General features: G+C 52.2%; 1 protein-coding gene across 1 annotated transcript; it reads left to right on the forward strand.

Annotated features, from left to right (window-relative positions):
• The first annotated feature begins 7,710 nt into the window (after positions 1 to 7,710).
• On the forward strand, positions 7,711 to 18,432 carry SSC4D (scavenger receptor cysteine rich family member with 4 domains). The gene is made up of 10 exons (XM_055408826.2): positions 7,711 to 7,876; positions 9,472 to 9,507; positions 9,760 to 10,065; positions 10,959 to 11,036; positions 11,910 to 12,224; positions 15,240 to 15,317; positions 15,889 to 15,963; positions 16,079 to 16,390; positions 17,408 to 17,476; positions 18,106 to 18,432. Exons 1-10 carry the CDS (start codon positions 7,711 to 7,713, stop codon positions 18,420 to 18,422), a joined length of 1,752 nt encoding a protein of 583 aa, XP_055264801.2. The 3' UTR covers positions 18,423 to 18,432.
• The last annotated feature ends 2,915 nt before the right edge of the window (positions 18,433 to 21,347 follow it).

Consider the following 21,347-nt stretch of genomic DNA (forward strand, 5'->3'; position numbering starts at 1 on the left):
AGCTTCCTCTGCACCGTTGGTTGCCCAATACAAGGCACGCCCCTTGGGATCTTTCTTCCTTGGCAGCCCTTAGGCTGCTTCTGAAATAAAGGGCTGGATAAACATAACGGTCTTCACTTCTGGTCATTCACCAGCACCAGTGCTGCCCCAAACATGCTCCTGGCCGAAGTCCCCAGAAAGATCAAAGAATGAAATTTCAGTGACTCAAGGGGGAGATACAGGGCACGTCTCTTCTATCCTCTGATTCCACTTTTGGGTATTCTGTGGAAACTGCATTTTGTCACCGTGCAAACGTATCTCACAATGGGACTTTCATTTCCCAACAACAGTTGCAACGGACTCTCACTTCAGCCTAGAAAAACACACCAAGAAGGAAGGGTGATGTGGGCCATTGTATGATTTAATGCAACAGATTTCCTCCAAATAGGCGGGGCTGTTGGAGGTGCTTAGGGGAATTCCTTGGTGGTCTGGTAGTTAAGGGACTTCCCAGGTGGCTCAGTGGTAAAGAATCTGCCTGCCAGTGCAGGCGATGTGAGTTTGATCCCTGGATCAGGAAGATTCCCTGAAGGAGGAAATGGCAACCCACTCCAGTATTCTTGCCTGGAGAATCTCAAGGACAGAGGAGCCTGGTGGGCTACAGTCAACAGGTCACCACCCTCCCAGGGTGCAGAACAGCTGCTCCACTCGGGAAAGGCATTCCAGAATTTGGGGCCCTCGTGGAGATCTACTCACACATCTTACACCAGGATTTCCTACTATTCAGTCAAGCCCAGCTGCTTCCAGAGGATATTTTTTTTTAATTTGGCCTCACCCCTTGGCAAGCAGGATCTTAGTTCCCCAACTAGGCATCAAACCTGTGCCCCCTGCACTGGAAACCTGGATTTCCTAACCACTCACTGGAAGGTCAGGGAAGTCTCCTCCATAGGATCTTTGAGAAGGTACATCAGTGACTCAACCCCCTGGGCACCTGCAGTTTCTCGCACCAGGGAAAACCCCTTGTCAGAATCCATTTTCACACACATTTTGAGAAGTGCTAAAAACTTTTTTGCTTTTATTTTGCAAGGGTAATCTATATTGCTTTGTAAGTCATCTATGACTTTTTACAAAATGTCTTATTTTGAAATACTAATCGTGCTGTGATTCATGGGGTCGCGGAGAGTCGGACATGACTGAGCGACTAAACTGAACTGAATTATAGATTCATAGGAAATTACAAAGAAATGTATAGGGAAGGACTTCCCTGGTAGTCCAACGTCTAAGACTCTGTGTTCCCAATTCAGGGGACACAGGTTCAATCCTTGGCAAGGGAACTAGACCCCACATACCTCAACTAAGACCCAAATAAATAAATTTTTTTAAAAAGAAAAGAAATGTATAGGGAAGCCCCATGAACCCTCCGGGCTTCCTTGGTAGCTCAGATGGTAAAGAATCTGCCTGCAGTGCAGGACACCCCAGTTGGATTCCTGGGTCTGGAAGATCCCCTGAAGAAGGGACAGGCTACCCATTACAGGAATGAATGGTATATCCATACAGTGGAATATTACTGAGCCATAAAAAGGGATAAAATACAGATACATGCTACAACATGAATGACCTTTGAAGACTATACTAAGTGAAAGGAGCAGAACACAGAAGGCCACATGTTAGAAGACTTCACTTATAGGAAATGTCCCCGAATGGGCAAATCCGTAGGGACAGAATGTAGATTAGCAGCGGCCAAGGGCTGGAAGGAGGGGGAGAAGGGACTGACTGATAATGGTCACAGGGTTTCGTTGGGGGTAGTGAATATGTTCCGTAATTGGATAATGGTGATGGTTGTACAACTCTGTGAGTATACACAGAAAAAGTAAATTGCACACCCAGAGCTTGTTCAAAGTTTCCTAGACAGGGAGCATGGATGGAGAAAAGTCTGGGACTAAGCCGAGGGCTCCCGTCTTCTTGCCAATCATGCTTTGCGATGGGCAAGTTACTGGATCTGGCCAGTGAGACGTGAGGGGATTTCTCTTCTGGGTTTTCTGGGAAAGTCTTCTAAGCTTTTAAAATAGGACACAAGGTGGGGATGTTTCCTCTTTTCTGGCTCTGAACATTGTCGTATGCATGAGCTACTCAGAACTGAGGCCACCATCTTGAGTCATAAGGGAAACCAGCCAAAGGGAGGAGCAACTTGCTGAAGACGGCAGAGTAGACCTGGGTCCCTGATGATGTCTGTCCACTGAATTAACCAGTCCTGAAATGGCCTTCCCTCTTCCCTGGTGAATCAGACAGTAAAGAATCTGCCTGCAGTGCAGGAAACCTGGGTTTGATCCCTGGGGTCGGGTAGATCCCCTGGAGGAGGAAATGGCAAGGAGCCTGGTAGGTTAGAGTCCCTGGGGTCGAAAAGAGTAACGATTGAGCAACTAACGCTTTCACTTTCTCACTAAGTGAGGCCAAAAAAAAAAAAAACTCCTCTTTTTGAGTAACTTTGATTTGCATCTTCTATTACAGCCAAAACATTGTAACTGATAAGAGTGTCAGACCTCTGAGGAAACTTACTCAATATTTTGTAATAACCTGTAGGAGAACAGAGTCTGAAAAAGAATATATACATAGGACTTCCCAAGTGGTCCAGTGATCAAGAATCCACCCGTCCCGCCTGTAGGGGACACAGGTTCAATCCCTGGTCTGGGAAGATTCCATATGCCGTGGGGAAACCAGGCCCATGGGCCACAACAACTGAGCCTGTGCCCTGGAGCCCGGGAGCTGCAACTACTGAAGCCCGCGAGCTCTAGAGCCTGCGCTCAGCAACAAGAGAAGCCACCGCAATGAGAAGCCCACACACAGCAACTAGAGAGTAGCCCCTGCTCTCTGCAAACTAGAGAAAAGCTCTCGCAGCAAACAAAAACCCAGTGCAGTAAAGATATATATATATATATATGCCTGAATCACCTTGCTATACACCTGAAACTAACACAGCATTGTAAATCAACCATGCTTCAATTAAAAAAAAAACACTTCTGAGATATCAGGTAACACAAGGGCTAGAGCAGAAACGGTAATTGTTCCCAGCACTTTCCCCCCACTGTTACACAGTAATAGAATTCTTAACCGGGCTAAGGCCATGAGAAGATGTTCCGGTCCTGAGAGAGCAGAAGGGACATGGTCGTGCCCCTTAAGGGGAGAAGCATGTCTTCACTATTAACCTAAGGAAAGGTTTGGTGCTTGGCGTACTAAGGACCAAAAGCAGACTGAAGCCAACTGACCAGTGAGTGAGAGGTAAAAAAAAAAAAAAATGAAGGTGGGTAAGCAGATGGCTTTGGGGGAGATTTGGCTGTGATGGGGAGCAGAGGGATGCAGCAGCAGCTGGAGGGGACGTGGAGGCCAGGGGAAGCCATGCCAAGGCTCTGCTCAGATCTCCCTGTGAGAAAAGAGCTGATGAGCCCCGAGGAGTGCAGTCAGCCGACAGCCTCCATCTGCAGCACCTTGGAGCTGGGGATACACTCTTCCCGGGCATCCCCCACCAGTGACAAAGCAGGGTGGGATACCGGGCCGGGCCATTGCTACCCTGAGGACCCAAGCAACATGGATGGAAAGGGTTTTCTGTTGTTTGCTTTAAATGACAGAGGCCAGAGTTTGCTCAGAAGTCCCACGCGAAGTTGGGAAAGAGCAGCCGAACACGGATGAGGGAAGACGCCCAGATGGAGAGAGGGAGGTCCCTGGGAAGGCAGAAGATGGAGTCTGGACCGCGGGGGAACAGATCCTCAGGCCCGGGGAGGAGGGAGGCAGGAGGACGGGAGGATCAAGAGTGGACACGCAAGGGGGTGCAGGTTTGGGAGCGAGGTGACGGCAGACCTCTCACCAGAGAAGCTTCTTTTCCTGAGAAGCGGGAAGCAAGGCCAGGCTCCAGAGTCAGGGAGCTAAGTCCTTCGAGGTTGCACAGAACTGTGTTTCTGGTTTCCTTTCTTGGTGTCTGTTTTACCACCTGCACAATAAACAGCTTGGGTTAGAACCCTGCTCCCCCAACTTGTTTAAGCCTCGATGGATTTTTCAAAAATACACTTTGGGGGGACCCCCACCCTCAGCTGCTGGATCAGACTCTGGGGCAAAAGCGATAAGGGCAAGAATCTGTGTGTGTATGTGTGTGTGTATATACATATGTATATATACGTACTTTAAAAAATATTTATTACCTATTTATTTAGCTACACGGGGTCTTCGTTGCAGCACGCAGATCTTTAGTTGTGGCTATGTGAACTCTTAGGCGTGGCTCGTGTGATCTAGTTCCCTGACCAGGGATCCAACCCAGCCCCCTGCCTTGGGAGCACAGAGTATTAGCCACTGGACCACCAGGGAAGTCCCTGTATATATTTTTAAAGTATGGCCAGGGATGATGTGAAGGCACATCCAGGTTTGGGAACCACCCTGCCAGGCTTCTCAGGACCCCTCCAGCTCTGAGAGTTTGTAGTCCCCACCCTGCCAGGATGGTGCAGAATTCCGGCACAGCATTTGACTGAAGCTATAAGCTACAGAGTAAGCCACATGCCACTATCTGTTACCAGGAATTTAAAAAGCCCCAAAGGGCTTCTCTGGTGGTTCAGACAGTAAAGAATCTGCCTGCAATGCAGGAGACACAGGTTCAATCCCTGGGCTGGGAAGATCCCCTGGAGAAGTGAATGGTTACCCACTCCAGTACTCTAGACTGGAGAATCCCATGGACAGAAGGACCTGGTGGGCTACAGTCCATGGGGTCGCAAAGAGCTGAACACAACAAAGAGCTAACACAAAGTCCAGACTCAAAAGAACCATAACAAGGCAAAAGACCTGGCAGCAAAATCAAAGGTTCTGCCTGCGTGGAAAGCCCACTCAGGCTCCTACGATCAATGTTTCCAAACCTCCCTGGTGGGAGGTGGTCAAGGGCAGTCCCAGGAACAGGAGACAGGCATGCTTTTGGCACCTCTACAAAGGGGTGGAGACCTAGCCAGGCCTTTCAGAAACCTGAACCCTGGGGTGGGGGAGAGGGGGAGGGGCTGCCCAGCCCTGAGAGTCCACGTCTGTCCCCCTCCACCCCAGAGCTCCTCCTCAGCCCGGTCCCCCTTCTGGGGGCTGCTCCAGACCCTGCAGGCCACCTCCGCTCTCTCTTTGCCTCCATCTGCCCCTAAGGTCGAGTGGGGACAGGCTGGGGCCACCAGCCAGCTCCATGGACGGGGGACTTCGCCTCTGCTCACCTCCCAGCTTTGGAAAGAAAAGAAGAAAGGTCTGTGTTGCTTTGCATCTGGGAGATCCTTCCCCGTCCTAAACTTATGGAGGCAGGAAAAAGGGATTTGACCTCGGGTTGACTATAAAAGAAGGAATAGAAAGAGCCTAGAACCTTTCCACAGGGTAAGAATTTCTTCACTTTTGCTGGCATGTGTGAGTATGAGTGTGTGTGGCAGGTTTTCCATTGGTCAGAGATGAAGTTGTCCGTAATGATCTCCCAGGCCCCTTCTGACCGCTTCGGTGCTGATTCTGCAGCCCTAACTTTCATTCAGTTGTTCAGCGTTTCCTTCGTCCTGTGCCAGGTACTGCCACTAGATAATCCCTGATCCCTGCCCTCAACGGTCCCCAGTCTGGATGGGGAAACAGTAATCGTAGTAACAGCGACCACACTTACTGTGGGTCAGGCACTGGCCTAAGCTTTGATCAACTTGAGCTCATGGATCCTAGCAAAAACTGCAAGAGGTTAAGTGTATTCCTAGCCCCATTTTACAGGTGAGAACACTGAGGCTCAGTGAGATGAGGTCACACAGCTGTGGAACCAATGCTTGGAACCACTGTGGATGTGTCCTCCCTGCACTGTAAAGAGACAGTTCAGGGCAACAGGTGCACCACTACAGCGCAGGGAGGGAGTCTGCGGGGGCTGGCAACAGTGAGGCCTCATTTTGAGCAAGGTCTCTCAGAGTGTAAGACAGGACCAAGCTCAGACAGGAACCATGTCTCCTTGATGTTTTTTTCTTTACATTGACCCTGGAGATGAGGCAGCCCTCATGAGGCTCACTGAGAGCTCTTGGGTCATCTGGGACTTGAGGTCAGTGATGGTCAGGATCGGGGTCCCCCTCTCTCATTCTGAGGGCCAGAGTGATGGGGGATACAGCAGGAGGACTTCAGGATTCCCTGCCAGCTTCCCTGGGAGCTATCTGTCCCCACACTTACAGAGCGGGGGCTTCCCTGACCTGGGGGGCTAGTGTCCCAGCAGCCTGAGAGGTGGGTGGCTCCCAGGCCTGGGAGGCAGGGGCAGGCCCAGGTCACTGTGGATTCCCCTCAGCAAAGCCTGGACCACAGTTTTCCCCTCCTCACAGTTCTCAACTCCCATCTCCCATCTGTCCCCAGAAGGACAAAAGCTGATTATTCCACTGTGGGCTGTACTGGGCTCCATGAATGGAGTATTGAAAACCCTGTGTCCACATCCAGATAGATTTTCATCCTCTTCCCAACCAGCCTGTTTTTCCGCCAGGATGGAGGCAGACCCAGGGAAAGATGGGGCGGGGGGCAGTGTTCCTGCTGAGAGGGGCACCCACGTCCCTGGGCACCTCAGTCCCAGTGTATCCCAAACAGAATCATCTTCTCTTAAAAAAAATTTTTTTTTCTTTGTCTGCACTGGGTCTTAGTTTCAGCATGTGGGATCTAACTAGTTCCTTGACTGGGGATTGAACCCAGGCCCCCAGCATTGGGAGCATGGAGTCTTAGCCACTGGACCACCAGGGAAGTCCCTCAAACAGAACCATCTTCTAAACCAGCCACCCCTCACCACCCCCGCCACAACCATCCAATCATTATCCACAGACTGAGATGCTGGTGACATGGTGTGAATGTTCACTGAGCTCTACACTTAGGATTTATGCTCTTCTTGGCTTGTAAACTTCAATCCAAAATTAAACAAAATAATCTCCCAGGGCTTCCTACCTAAAAAGGGCAGAGCATCCCAAATGGCATTTAAACTTCCAGTCCTACACCATTTTTGCATATTTGTGACTCATGGGAACCATGTCTCCTTGATGTTTTTTTCTTTACATTGGCCCTTTTTTTTTTTTCTGATTTAAATTAACTGTAGGGAATTCCCTAGCAGTCCAGCAGTTAGGACTTGGTGCTTTCACTGCTGAGACCTGGGTCCAATCCCTGGTTGGGGAACTAAGAAAGATCTCACAAGCCACGGTGCAGCAAAAATAAATAAATAATTAATTTAAACTTTAATTAACTTCCAAGGGAAGCCTGATATTGTTCCAGATCAATGGAAAGCCAGGATCATTTGTCATAAACAGAATGCACTGCAAAAGGAAAAAATTAAGGCAACAGTAAATGTCCATCTATCTCCCCCACAAAACGATGTGAGTTTTGCTACCAGTGGCATCAGCACCTTGTTTTGAGATGGGCTGCCCTGGAGAAAAACTCAAAGCCCTTGGCACATACATGTGGATCTATCCCGGTTGGGGATTGCATGACCCTCCCACCTCATCTCCCACCACCTGCTTTCATATACCTTTGCTTCAGCCAGACTTAACCCCTCATGAGGAGTTACTATGAGTATTTCCATTCTTATCCTCCAACCACTGCCTCCATTCAGAATACCAAACCCCAGTGGAAATGTCACTCCCCACCTCAACCCGCCCCCAAAGCTCTCCCTGGGCTCTTCCAGCTGGAAGAAGAGACCTGGAACCTTTAATTCCAGATGTTCCAGCTGTGACTTCTCACCGCACCTTGATGGGACCATTGGAAAGACCACCCATTGGCTGGACGCACAAGGAAGCAGAGATGCACATTGGTCCCCAGCCTGATGAGAGGAGCAGGGGATGGGGGCCCGGAGATAGGAGCGCTGCCCCTTCCCCTCTCCCCCCAGCCCTGTCCTTCCTCCTCCTATTGCCACTCGGTGAGTGCCCCTCAACTCCCCTGACCCTCCCCCTTCCCTTTTCTGACTCTCAGCTTTCCCAGTTGTAAAATTATGGTGGGACATGGCCTGTAAATGAGGTGTTTTCCAACATTCTTTCCAGCTCTGACATTTGCCCCAGGTTGATGAAAGCTAAGGTCCGAGTTGGGGGAGGGGAAGGCTCAGTGTTAAAGGCGAGAGTTCAATGCACACAGAGTCTAGGCAGTGAGGATACTGGAAATAGGGAAGGAGGGAAAAGGCATGGGCTCACCAACGGCTGTTGGAAAACCAGCTGGTAGAATAGATGGAATCAAACAACCTAGGGACTAACCTAACTTAGGGAAAAAGAAACTGACTCTGTTTCTTCATCTATAAGATGGATGCACTAGTACTTGCCTCAGAGGTTGTACGGTAAGGTATGTGGCTGTGTCTGACAAGCCTGAGCACAAATGAAGGGCTACGTCTGAACTGAACTGAACTGATGGGGTATGAACTTCCCACGCCAGGCCAGGTTCCTTCTTAGGCCACGTGCTCAGCACTGTTCGGTGAACAGGAGTGTGGCTAGCTGGGTTAGAATTCCTGCTTCACTCTTTATTTGCTATGTGGCCTTGAGCAAGTGGCCTGACCTCACTAAACCTGAAGTTTTCCCTTCTGCAAAATCCAAGCTGCCTCGTAAGTTGTCCTAATGATTAAGTGAGCCAGGCCGCATAAAGCAATGAGCACAGTGCTGACATATACATATGTGAGAGCTGAAGCAGAAGGACTGATAGGGACTTCCCTGGGGGTCCAGTGGTTAAGACTGTGCCTCCAACATAGGTGGTGGGGGTTCTATCCCTGGTCAGGGAACTAACACCCCACATGCCACAAAGCATGACCAAAAAACTAGAACCAAAAAAAAAAACCAAAAAAGAAACCCAAAGGAAACAGAAAGACTTACATAGATAAACTCTTTAGGGGGAAACCAGAATGAAACCCAAAGTTAATTTACAACCCTAAGGCAAAGCTACTAAACATCTGGGGAGTAACAGACTCTGGGCAGGGAGCTCTGGGGGAAACCAAGATGTCAAAGACCTGGCCACATCACTGGGCAGAAGGCCTGGAAAGGGGTATGTATATGGCACCCAGAGATTCAGAGGAAAAAGAGAGCCCTTTTAGCTGAGAGCTTCAGGAAGGCTTCCCATAGGAGGGGGCTCCATCTACAGGGTTGTAATGAGCAGGGTGAGCAGAGGAGATAGCAAGATTAGAGTGATCAGACGGATGCAAGATTAAGAAGGAAGGTGAGGCTGCTCAGAAGATCCTAGAAGGCTTTGCAGAGAAAGTTTAGAGTCCAGGATTTCTGCAGGAAAAGGGGAGGCTTTGAGGAATTCAGCAATGGAATGGGATCAGCCTGTCTGGGTCTCAGGCAGATCTCTCTGGGGCAGCCCATGGACCAATGGGTGAGGGATGAAGCTAGGAGGCCAACTGGGGCAGTCAGGGGCTTTGGCAAAGCAGGGGGAGTGATGAGGAAGCGGGTGATGGTGAGGACTGGAGGGGAGGCTGTGTTCCTGGGGCCAAGGGAAGGGGCTCAGGGGCCAATGCTCTTCCTCCCTCTGTTCCAGCTGGTGCCCTACAGCCCACCTCACTGCCCTTTCCAGGTAGGTGCCCCTGCCTCTCTCCCCACCCTTCCCCCCAACTCTCGCTCCCAAAGCACTCAGGTGCTCAGAAGACCTCTGGTACTCAAGATGCAAAGGGACAGCTCCAGTGTCCCCATTTTACAGAAAGGGCAAAATAAGGCCCAGGAGGGACTGATCCCAAGGTCCCCATGGCTTCGTGGCAAGGTGGGCATCATCTCGGTAGGGCCCAGTGACCCCACCCCCAACCCCGTGCCAGCTCAACTCTCTCCACAGAACTCAGGCTGGTGGGGGGCCCAAGCCGCTGTCGGGGCCGCCTGGAGGTCCTGCACGGGGGCTCCTGGGGCAGCGTCTGCGATGATGACTGGGATGTGGTGGACGCCAACGTGGTGTGCCGTCAGCTGGGCTGCGGCCTGGCGCTGCCCGTGCCCCGGCCCCTCGCCTTCGGCCAGGGCCGAGGTCCCATCCTGCTGGACAACGTGGAGTGCCGCGGGCAGGAAGCTGCCCTGAGCGAGTGCGGCAGCCGAGGCTGGGGCGTGCATAACTGCTTCCATTATGAGGACGTGGCGGTCCTGTGTGACGGTGAGTGGGCGGGCCCGCCTGTGACCCAGAAGGGCAGACAGACTGCTGGGCAGCAGGGCTGTGGGCTAGACACGTGAAGGGACTTCCCAGAGGTCAGAATGTTCCAGTGAAGACCAAGCCAGCAGCTGCAGTGTGTACACAGCCCTGGGCAAGACCCCAGCCTGGCAGGCAGAAAACTGGGCCCTGCCATGCTCCGACTTGTGGTATGACCTCCGCTGAAAACCAGCAATACTGCTTCCACAGAGGGCTTCAATCATCCCAGCAGAGAGCCCCCTTCCCAGTTTTATATCCACACCACTGGGGTCTGGTGGTTTAAGGCCCACTTGGCACAGACCTGCAACAAATCCCTGGGAGGCTTTGACCTCGAAAGCAGTAGTTCTGTTTTTTAAGAAAATCAGCTGGAGGGCTCATTATTAAAACCCAGATGGTGGGACTTCCCTGGCGGTCCAGTGGTTAAAACTCTGCACTCCAATTGCAGGAGGCACAGGTTCAAGCCCTGGTCAGGGAACTAAGATCCCTGCATGCTGCATGGCACAGGAAAATCACACACACTGATGTTAGCCCCATCCCAGAATTTCTGCAGATTTGGGATGGAGCCTGAGAATTTGTATGTTGCATTTCTAACAAATTCTCAGGTGATGTGATGCTGCTTTAAAAACTAAGGAAACCAAGAACAGAAAGAAATCCTCTAAAGCAAACTCCTCTAAAGCTACTGCTTTCAGGACTCAGGCGGCCCTTTCTCCTCTCTTACCCAGAGTTCCCAGCTTTGACCCTTTGTGTGGCCAGAAGCCCAGAGATCAGGAAACTTAGGGGTCCATACACTGCCCCTCACATATCTGTGTGTGTGAGTATGGAGAACAGAAATATCCACATCTTCCTCTCTTCTTTCCCAGAATTCTTGCCCACGCAGCCCCCAACAAGGAGAGTGTTAACCAGCAGGGCACCCCCTACAACGCCGCAGAATGGAAAAGGTAAGTAATGCAATGTGGGGACCACCCGGGTCTCAGGAGAGGGACCCAGGAGGAATCTCCCAAATCCTACCCTAGGCAGTGGGAAGAGAGGGATTACTGACGGGTGAGTTTGGTCATTCCCTCACCCCTGCTCTGCCCCCTGCACCCCCACCCCGCAGGCTGCTCACTGTCTGGATAGGGAAAGAGGATTCATTCTAGTGAGATGATAAAAACAGCCAGCACAAGGTTGGAGAAAATAAAAGAGGTGGGTTAGTGTTAGTCGTTCAGTCGTGTCCAGCTCTTTGTGGCCCCATGGACTGTATAGCCTTCCAGCCTCCTCTGTTCATGGAATTCTCTAGGCAAGAATACTAGAGTGGATTGTCATTTCCTTCTCCAAAAGAGGTGGGGGCTGAAGCTTAATCCAATGGGAGAGTCAGATATACTATATATAGAAATGCTGATAATGATCTTAGAGCAAGAAAATGAAAAATGAAAAATTCTCTTACAGAAGCACAGATAAAAAGGCAAGGGAGTCCAGAGGAGGAAGAGGATCTCATTCATCAGAGATTAGGGAGGGCTTCCTGGAGGCAGAGTTGTTTGTGAAGTAAGGAATCAGCACATTGCACACGGTTTAGGAGAGCGTGGACAAGGGCAGGCAGAAAGTGACAGAGTCATAGGATTCTATCCTCAGATCCCCCAAAGCGCCCCTAATCTAGACTGTGAGGAGGCAGTGCTTTGGGGGTAAGCGGGTGAGCAGGTCCTCCTGGGTGTTAGGTCCTGGGCCACCATGTATTGTGGGTATGCAGAGGGCCTGGGGCAATAGCAAGACCACTGGATTGGGATGGGCAGCAAAGCCCTGCGGGAGATGCTCCTGGTTCCCGCCCCCATCACCAGGTGAGGGCAGCGTGCGCCTGGTGGGGGGCGCAGGCCCGTGCCAGGGCCGAGTGGAGATCCTGCACGGTGGCCTGTGGGGCACCGTGTGTGACGACGACTGGGGGCTGCCGGACGCCGCCGTGGTGTGCCGCCAGCTGGGCTGCGGGGCGGCCCTGGCAGCCACTACCAACGCCTTCTTCGGCTACGGCACGGGGCACATCCTGCTGGACAACGTGCACTGTGAAGGCGGCGAGCCCCGTCTAGCAGCCTGCCTGAGTCTGGGCTGGGGCGTGCACAACTGCGGCCACCACGAGGACGCTGGCGCTCTTTGCGCAGGTGCGGGGTTGGGGGCGGTGCCGGTGGGCGGGGCGGTGCCGGTGGGCGGGGCGGTGCCGGTGGGCGGGGCGGTGCCGGTGGGCGGGGCGGGGAGGGGCTGTATTCTGACGCAGGAGACCGGGAGAGGGGCCTCGGAGGGTACCCGGATGTTGAGTGGCTGATGTTTCCCTGCGTTTTTTCGAAAAGGCCCCCAAATTAGTTTTTATTTCTCAGTACTGCTCTAGAAGTGCCTCAGAAAATTCTACGACTATGTAGTACTGCAGTATTACCCCACCAATACTCCAGAGTTGTCTAACAGTACTCCAAATATGTCTCCAGAATTTTCTGGCACTCAGTTCAGTTCAGTCACTCAGTCGTGTCCGACTCTTTGTGACCCCATGGACTGCAGCACGCCAGGCTTCCCTGTCCTTCACCAACTCCCAGAGTTTACTGAAACTCATGTCCATTGAGTCGGTGATGCCATCCAACCATCTCATCCTCTGTCGTCCCCTTCTCCTGCCTTCAAGTTTTCCCAGCATCAGGGTCTTTTCTAATTAGTCGGCTCTTTGCATCAGGTGGCCAAAATATTAGAGCTTCAGCATCAGTCCTTCCAATGAATATTCTGAGTTGATTTCCTTCAGGATTGACTAGTTTGATCTCCGGAGAAGGCAATGGCACCCCATTCCAGTACTCTTGCCTGGAAAATCCCATGGACGGAGGAGCCTGGTAGGCTGCAGTCCATGAGGTCGCTAAGAGTCGGACACGACTGAGCGACTTCACTTTCACTGTTCACTTTCATGCATTGGAGAAGGAAATGGCAACCCACTCCAGTGTTCTTGCCTGGAGAATCCCAGGGACGGGGGAGCCTGGTGGACTGCCGTCTATGGGGTCGCACAGAGTCGGACACGACTGAAGCGATTTAGCAGCAGCAGCAGCAGCAGTTTGATCTCCTTGCTGTCCAAGGGACTCTCAAGAGTCTTCTCCAACACCACAGTTCAAAAGCATCAATTCTTTGACGCTCAGCTTTCTTTACAGTCCAACTCTCACATCCATACATGACTACTGGAAAAACCATAGCTTTCACTAGATGAACCTTTGTTGGCAAAGACATGTCTCTTTTTTAATATGCCGTCTAGGTTGGTCATAACTTTTCTTCCAAGGAGCAAGAGTCTTTTAATTTCATGGCTGCAGTCACCATCTGCAGTGATTTTGGAGCCCCCAAAAATAAAGTCAGTCACTGTTTCCCCATCTATTTGCCATGAAGTGATGGGACCAGATGCCATGATCTTAGTTTTCTGAATGTTGAGTTTTAAGCCAACTTTTTCACTCTCCTCTTTCACTTTCATCAGAGGCTCTTTAGTTCTTCTTTGCTTTCTGCCATAAGTGTGGTGTCATCTGCATATCTGAGGTTATTGATATTTCTCCCGGCAATCTTGATTCCAGCTTGTGCTTCGTCCAGGCCAGTGTTTCTCCTGATGTACTCTGCATATATGTTAAATAAGCACAGTGACAATATACAGCCTTGACGTACTCCTTTTCCTATTTGGAACCAGTCTGTTGTTCTACGTCCATTTCTAACTATTGCTTCCTTACCTGCATACAGATTTCTCAAGAGACAGGTCAGGTGATCTGGTATTCCCATCTCTTGAAGAATTTTCCACAGTTTCTTGTGATCCACACAGTCAAAGGCTTTGACATAGTCAATAAAGTAGAAATAGATGTTTTTCTGGAACTCTCTTGCTTTTTCAATAATCCAACGGATGTTGGCAATTTGATCTCTGGTTCCTCTGCCTTTTCTAAAACCTGCTTGAACATCTGGAAGTTTACAGTTCACGTACTGCTGAAGCCTGACTTGGAGAATTCTGAGCATTACTTTACTAGTGTGTAAGATGAGTGCAATTGTGTGGTAGTTTGAGCATTCTTTGGCATTGCCTTTCTTTGGGATTGGAATGAAAACTGACCTTTTCCAGTCCTGTGACCACTGCTGAGTTTCTGGCACTAAGTACTTTTTTTTTTAATTGTTGGCATTTTCAAGTTTAATTTTTATATTGGAATATAGTTTATTTTATATTGGAATATAGTTGTAATTCTTTTCAGTGTACAGCACGCTGATTTACTTATACATATGTGTGTGTGTAAGTCATGTCTGACTCTTTGAACCCTTAGACTATACTTACATGTATATACATGTATATACATGGATTTTTCTTGATTCTTTTCTCATATGTTATTATTACAGTATGTTGAGTGCTATACAGTAGGTTCTTGTTGATTACTTAGTTTAGCACTAAGCACTTTTTGTGAAATACTTCGGAGTAAAGTAATAGTACTTTAAAATGGCTCCAGAGATACTCCAGAATTCTTTTACTGAAACTCAGGCATGTCCCCAGAACTCCCTGTCTCCTCAATCCTGATTCTCTTATGATAGTATTTCCCCTCACCTGGTCCTTCTTCCGCAGTAAAAGGTTTTCTGAACAAATAGAAATAGGGCTGTTAATGGCACTTTACAGATGGACTCCACTCTGCCAGATATAAAGTGCTTGCCCATGCCTCATGGCAAACCAGGAGTCATCAATCCTGATGTACAGATGGGAAAGCTGAGGCCCAATGAGGCAGAGTGTGCCCTGGCAAAGCCTCAGCTAACCTTGCTGCGTAATCTTGAGCATGCCCCTTGCCCCTTCTAATCTTATTTATCTGTAAGATGGGGATAGTGAGTTTTGTTCTGCAAGCCCCTCAGGACTGTGCATGGCACTCCTTTATCTCCCCAACTTGGACACCCACTGGGCTTCTGAGAACCCTGGAAAGAAATGAAAACATGCCTGTGAAGGTGTTGTATAAACTGTAGAGTGTACGCCTAGGCAGCACAAATAAATGACCAGAATTGGCAAAGCAGGGCAGACTTCCTTGGACCCCAGCTGAGGCTGAGCCTCCAGCTCTGGAAGTAAAATCTGTTTGTCTTCTCCAGGGAAATCCTCTTATCCTCTCCAGGAACCAGAACCTTGTCCTCTGACCCCACTCCCTTCTCTCCTGCTCTAGTCCTGGGCCACCTGACTCTCACAGCACTGCCACCGTCGGCCACAAGAGCGGATTGGGCCTGGCACACAGAGGCAGAGGGTAAGGAGCCCTGCCCTCTAAGCTGGAATGGTACGGGTTAGGTGGGTAGGACTGGGAATTGGAAAGACTGTCTGGATCCATGGGGCGGGGGCCCCGGCTAGCAGGCCAGGGCTTTTGACCAGATGGTAAAGAGGTGGGTGAGAGAACGGATGAGCAGATGGAGCAAGAATGAAATCCAGAGCTCTGAAAAGTTCAGCAGGGTGGGAGGAGGCACTTCTTCGAAGCTCTGAAATAAAATTTGGCAGGGGCAGGTTGGAGTGAGGTGCTGAGGTTGGAAATCAAGGGGACTTGGGAAAATTGAGATACAAGTTGAATGAAGGATAGAAGTACTTTTAGAATGAGGTCTGGAGCTATTGCTGGCACTGAAATCTGGAAGTAGGATTTGATTCATTCCCTTCAAGCTTCCTGAGGACCCCACCACCGCAGACAACACGGTAACTCTAGAATTGAGGCTGAGCAGGGTGAAGGCGTGGTAGAGGTCGCACATCTCCGTAGGCGCGCCTTGTGCCCTACTGCAGGCCAGAAGTCCCCCTTGTCCCATTCAAACGCTCTAGATGCCTTGTCTCTGCAGCTACAGGAGTTGGTGCCCTGCCTTCCAGGGAGCCCGCACGGCTCACCACTGCCGCCTGGGCGGCAGGGAAAAAAAGTAAGTGGCAGGGCAGGGGTTCCGTTGCGGGTGGGAGAGGGTGGGGCCGGGGCTCTGCCAGGGAGCTGGCGGCCCCAGCCCAGCCCCTCTGGCCGCGGGCCTGTGCGCCCTACAGGCGGGCGGCTGCGGCTGGTGGGTGGCCCAGGCCCATGCCGCGGTCGTGTGGAGGTGCTGTACGCCGGGGGCTGGGGCACCGTGTGCGACGATGACTGGGACTTCGCGGACGCGCGCGTGGCCTGCCGCGAGGCGGGCTGCGGGCCGGCGCTGGGCGCCACGGGCCTCGGCCACTTCGGCTACGGCCGCGGCCCCGTGCTGCTGGACAACGTGGGTTGCGCCGGTACGGAGGCCCGCCTCAGCGACTGCTTCCACCTGGGCTGGGGCCAGCACAACTGCGGCCACCATGAGGATGCGGGAGCGCTCTGCTCAGGTGAGGCCGCAGCAGGGCCACGTGTGCACTGCGGCACAGGCGAGGCGGAGCTCCGTCTGAGAAGTGGGCGGGGCCGCGCGCAGGCGCTTACTTAGGCATGGCGGGGGCCTGCTGTAAAATGGGTGGGGCCGCGTGCTGGCGCTTACCGCGGTGCCGGCCGGACCAGCAGGCTCTGAGGGGTGGGCGGGGCGTCACGGAGGCAGGCTCTGAGGAATGGGCGGGGCTTCACGGAGGCAGGCTCTGGGGTGGGCGGGGCCTTGTGGAGGCAGACTGGAGGTGGGCGGGGCCTCGAGGGGGCGGTTCTGGGTGGGCGGGACCTCGCGGAGGCGGGCTGAAGGTGGGCGGGGCCTCGCGGAGGCACGCTCTGCAGCGCGGGCAGGGCGGGGTCGCGCGTGAGCGCTCACCGCGGCACTGCTGCGTGAGCGCGGCGGGAGAGTGCTCACGCTCCGCAGTAAGAGGTGGAGCCCACCATCGGGTGGAACCCACTCGCTCTGCGGCTGCGCGGTGTGGGCGGGGCCGGGGAGGGAGCGCCCTCTGCGGCAGTGCGGGGCGGGGCCTGAGCTGAGTCCGAAGTCCCAGAGCACTGTGTGGGAGAGTCAGTCAAGGGCGTGGTCGGGGAGCTTCTGCTGTGCTGCGTCAAGGATCCGAAAAGCTCTAGTTAGCAACGAGAGTTGATCAGCTTTCGGGGAGCATACGTTTGTACCTTGGGAAGTCACTGGAAAAGGGATACTTACAGAGTCCGACACATTTAAAAATGCGTCTCTTTATTGATGGATGTGGGAATTGATATTTTTGCCCTTGTTTGGTGCCCTGGTGGTAGCTTTGGCCACAGAGGGCTCTGCTTTGGGCCCAGAGTGAGAGAAACACAACCCCCGTTTCTGTTCCAAGGAGTGGGGGCCTATGAAGTCCTTTCTGATCCTAGATCAGGCTTCCCTTGGAGGGTAAGAGGTGAGCTGGTCTCAAGGGACTGGTTCCCTAGTATCACAGTCACCTCTTTCTCTGTCCTTGCTGAGCCAGGTCCAGAGGAGCTAGTCCAGCAGGAGGGTGCAGAGACCACCCGGGTGCCCACTCCTCGGCCTAGGGACGGTAGGTGTTCACAGTCCCTAAGAGTGAGGTGGAGGCATCAGGGTAGGAGGGACCAGATCTGAAGGGAGGTCACAGCCCCGGGTTACACAGCATATTTGCACCAGGTCCTCGAACTCTTGTCCTTTCCTGCTAGTCTCAGGCCTCATCAATAGAGATAGGATGTCTGGAAAGAGGGAGGGGGATTTTAAGCTAGAGCAACTGAGAGATTTCTAGAGTTGAGACCAAAATAAAGGGGCGGGGTTCCTGTCCTGAGGAGATCAATGAAAGAATTCAGGCTTTAACTTGGGGAGTCCAGAGGGGAGGGGAGATGGTGATGACTTTCGGGGAGACAATCTCATTTGACAACAGCCGTAGGGCTGAGGTATTGGGATTGTAAACAGACAACTGAGGAGAGAGCAGACATGGAGCTCGCAGCATGCACAGAGCGCCCCACAAGGGCTTGTACACATTCTCCCGATGCCCATCTTATTTTATCTCATTTGTCTGCCCTCATCCAGTGGCGCCCAGGGCAGTGAGGTGTCCCAAACCACCACCCTTTGTCTCCTCTTAACTACCCCTCCCCTGGCCCAGCTTGGGAGTGGCCTGGCCTGGGCCTGCCCCTTCCAGCCCCAGGCCTTGTCCCCCCACAGGACACCTACGTCTGGCCAACGGAGCCCACCGATGTGAGGGGCGTGTGGAGCTCTTCCTAGGGCAGCGGTGGGGCACTGTCTGTGACGATGCTTGGGACCTGCGGGCAGCTGGCGTCTTGTGTCGTCAGCTGGGCTGTGGCCAGGCCCTGGCAGCCCCCGGTGAGGCCCACTTTGGCCCAGGCCGAGGCCCTATTCTCCTGGACAATGTCAAGTGCCGTGGGGATGAGAGTGCCCTGCTGCTGTGCTCTCACATCCGCTGGGATGCCCACAACTGTGACCACAGCGAGGATGCCAGTGTCCTGTGCCAGCCGGTGTGACCCAGCTTGCTCTGCAGACCACCTCTTCTGGGAACCTACTGTGGCCTGCCCCTCTTCCTCCAGGAAGTCCTCCTCCTGTGAGAGCAGCAGTTCACTCTGCCCTACCCTCCCCTTGCCTGGGAGAGAGCCTGCCCAAATGGTGTGGTCCTGCCTAGGGGAGCATAGCCCATCAACTTAGTGTGTGACCTCACTGTCATCACTTTTGGTGGGCCCAGTTCAATGAAAGCTCCCACTTTCTGCTCAGCTCAGACAGAAAGCGGTGGGACGTGAATAACTCCTAACTGTCCTCTTTGGCAGGGGTCCCGTTACGGGAACCCTGACCCAGCCTTCCTGGCCTGTGCTCTAGAATGTTCAGTTGAAAATGGGGTATATCCCTTCCCTCCTGCCTCTACTCATCTTGGAATCCTCAGGAAGAGGGAAGGCAGGAGAGGCCTACAGGTCTGAGCTTAGACTGCCAAGGGCTGCAGAAGAACTGGGGTCGTTGCCCTGGCCTGCTCCAAGAAGGCCAGATGGTGCTTGGCTGGACAAGGGGACTGGAAGGGGCCAAAGCAGTGACAGTGGCCCCTCCCTGCAGCTGGAACCAGCAACTCTGATTTCTGCTGCCCCCACAACAGAGCCTCCATTTTGCAGATGCAAAGAACCCTGGGGGCCTGTAGCCACCCGTTCATAGGTGCCAAGTCAATAAAGCATTGTTCCCCCCTCCCTCGTCTTTTAACCAAGGTCAATGTTGGGGCGTAAGTGCACTGTTTGTGGCAGCAAGAAAGACTCTGGTTAGGACTCTGGAGGAAACCCGCTGGGGGATGGAGGGCAGGTCAAGAGCATCATCAGAGAGCTTTCCGCAGGCCCATCGCATCCTGGAAACGCTGACTCGCAGTGTCAGGCCGCCAGGAAGGCTCCTAGAAGGTCCCCTGGGCCATCCTCACTTTTACATTCACAGAAATCTGGGTCCTTGACGGGGTCTACTCAAGGTCACAAAACATGGCGGTCATGGTAGTGGAGTGACTAGAAGAGAAAAAAATTGACAGGAGGCAGAAAGGATGATGGGGAAAAGGAAGCAGCACTGGGGCTTCCCCAAGGGCAGCTCTTGAGGTATCTCACCTGGAGCCCCAGGGCCACAGAGAAGTGGGGGATCCTGCCAGAGCCTCTCTCAGCCCCAAGGTGCATGACTTGCCAACAGCAACTGTCTGACCAAAAAAACTCAGCCTTCCACATTAGCCTGAAGGCTCTGTATGATTTTTTTCTTATTGCTGTAATAAATTATCACAAATTTAGTGACTTTAAACAACATAAATTTATCATCTTCGAGCTCCTGAGGTCACGAGTTGGAAATGGGTTTCCCTGGTCTAAATTCAAGACTGTTGGCAGGGCAATTTTCTTTCTAGAGGATCTGGAGGAGAGTCCATTTCCTCACCTTTACCAGCTTCTAGAGGTTGCCTGCATTCCATGCCTGCTCAAGACCTCCTCCGGTCAGCAACTGCATCACTCCAACCCCAGCTTCCATCATCTCATCTCTTTTTCTGACTCTCCCTCTTCCATCCTTAAAGGTCTTCTATGATTATATCAGGCCCACCTGGATAATCCAAGATAATCTCCCCACCTCAAGGTCCTTAATTTAACCACATCTGCACAATCTTTTTAACCATGTAAAGTCACATTTTCACCAGCTCCAAGGATTAGGACATGGACATCTTAGAGGGGGAAGGCATTATTTCTGCTTCCCACAGGCTCCAAACCCAAGTCTTGGCTGCCAGCCAAAGAGCGAGGCAGACACTTAAGCTCCAAACTCCATCAGCTCTTGGCATTATTGGTTTTGTCTCCATTTGTCAGGGAGTGCCCTGCAACCCACTGTGTCATTCGCGGGATGAGGGCTGGAGGAGGGAAGGAATGACAATGCTGAAGAATTCAGGGAATTGGGGCTTCTGGTTCAGGATGGTGGAGTAGAAGGACATGTGCTCATCTCCTCCTGTGAGAGCACCAAAGAATGGAGGGAGTCAGGCAGAGAGTCAGGGATGTTCAAGCCACCCAGAGCCCCAGATCTGAGTGCAGCACACTGTCATTCTGCACAGCCCAGGGTTATTACCTCTCCAGGTAAATCACCAACTTGATAAGACATGAGTTTGAGCAAGCTCCGGGAGTTGGTGATGGACAGGAAAGCCTGGCGTGCTGCAGTCCATGGGGTTGCAAAGAGTCAGACACGACTGAGCAACTGAACTGAACTGACGAACTGAGGTACCGCCGCGTTCAAGTATGCCTTCCCACTGTCTTGAGGTGTATCACAGCTTCCCACCCCCGGACGCCCCTTCCCCATCTAACAAAGTGCTTTCATCGGTGCTCAACTCAAGGGAAGTATTAGCATCCCTTTTTACAGACAGGGAAAACTGAGGCTCAGAGACAGGAAATGACTTATCCAGGTTTGCAGATAAGTTAGACGCAGGACTGGAAGTTAAGATTCTTTTTTTTTCTTGGCTGTACCACATGGCAAGCAGCATCTTAATTCCCTGACCAGGGATCGAACCCGTGCCCCCTGCATTGGGAGCATGGAATCTTAGCACTGGACCGCCAGGGAAGGCCCTTTGCTCAACTTCTTAGTTCAGTCTACAAAGTCTCCTGCACAGACTGGCCCTGCTTGTGTTTTTGACATCATCCATCACCACTTGGTGCCAGGATCTCTCCAGGCTGAACCACTTTCAGTTCCTCTAATGTCTGGGCTTTCTTCCCACCAGGCCTCTGCACATGCTGTTCTCTCTGCCTGGAATACACATCACCCTCTCCCCTCCTTCCCCCTTAGTCAACTCTTATTTAGCCTCATGGCTCAGCTTTCCTTTTCTCCAGAAGGCCTTCATGGGTACCGCCTCCTGCACCCACGGTCGGGGCTAGGAGCCCCCATCACACCCTGTACCTGCCCAGGGACAGCACCACCCCCAC

The sequence above is a fragment of the Moschus berezovskii genome, chromosome 27 (genome assembly GCF_049115385.1).
Source record: "Moschus berezovskii isolate FMDL1 chromosome 27, NW_MosBer_1.0, whole genome shotgun sequence".
NCBI classification, from domain to species: Eukaryota; Metazoa; Chordata; class Mammalia; order Artiodactyla; family Moschidae; genus Moschus; species Moschus berezovskii.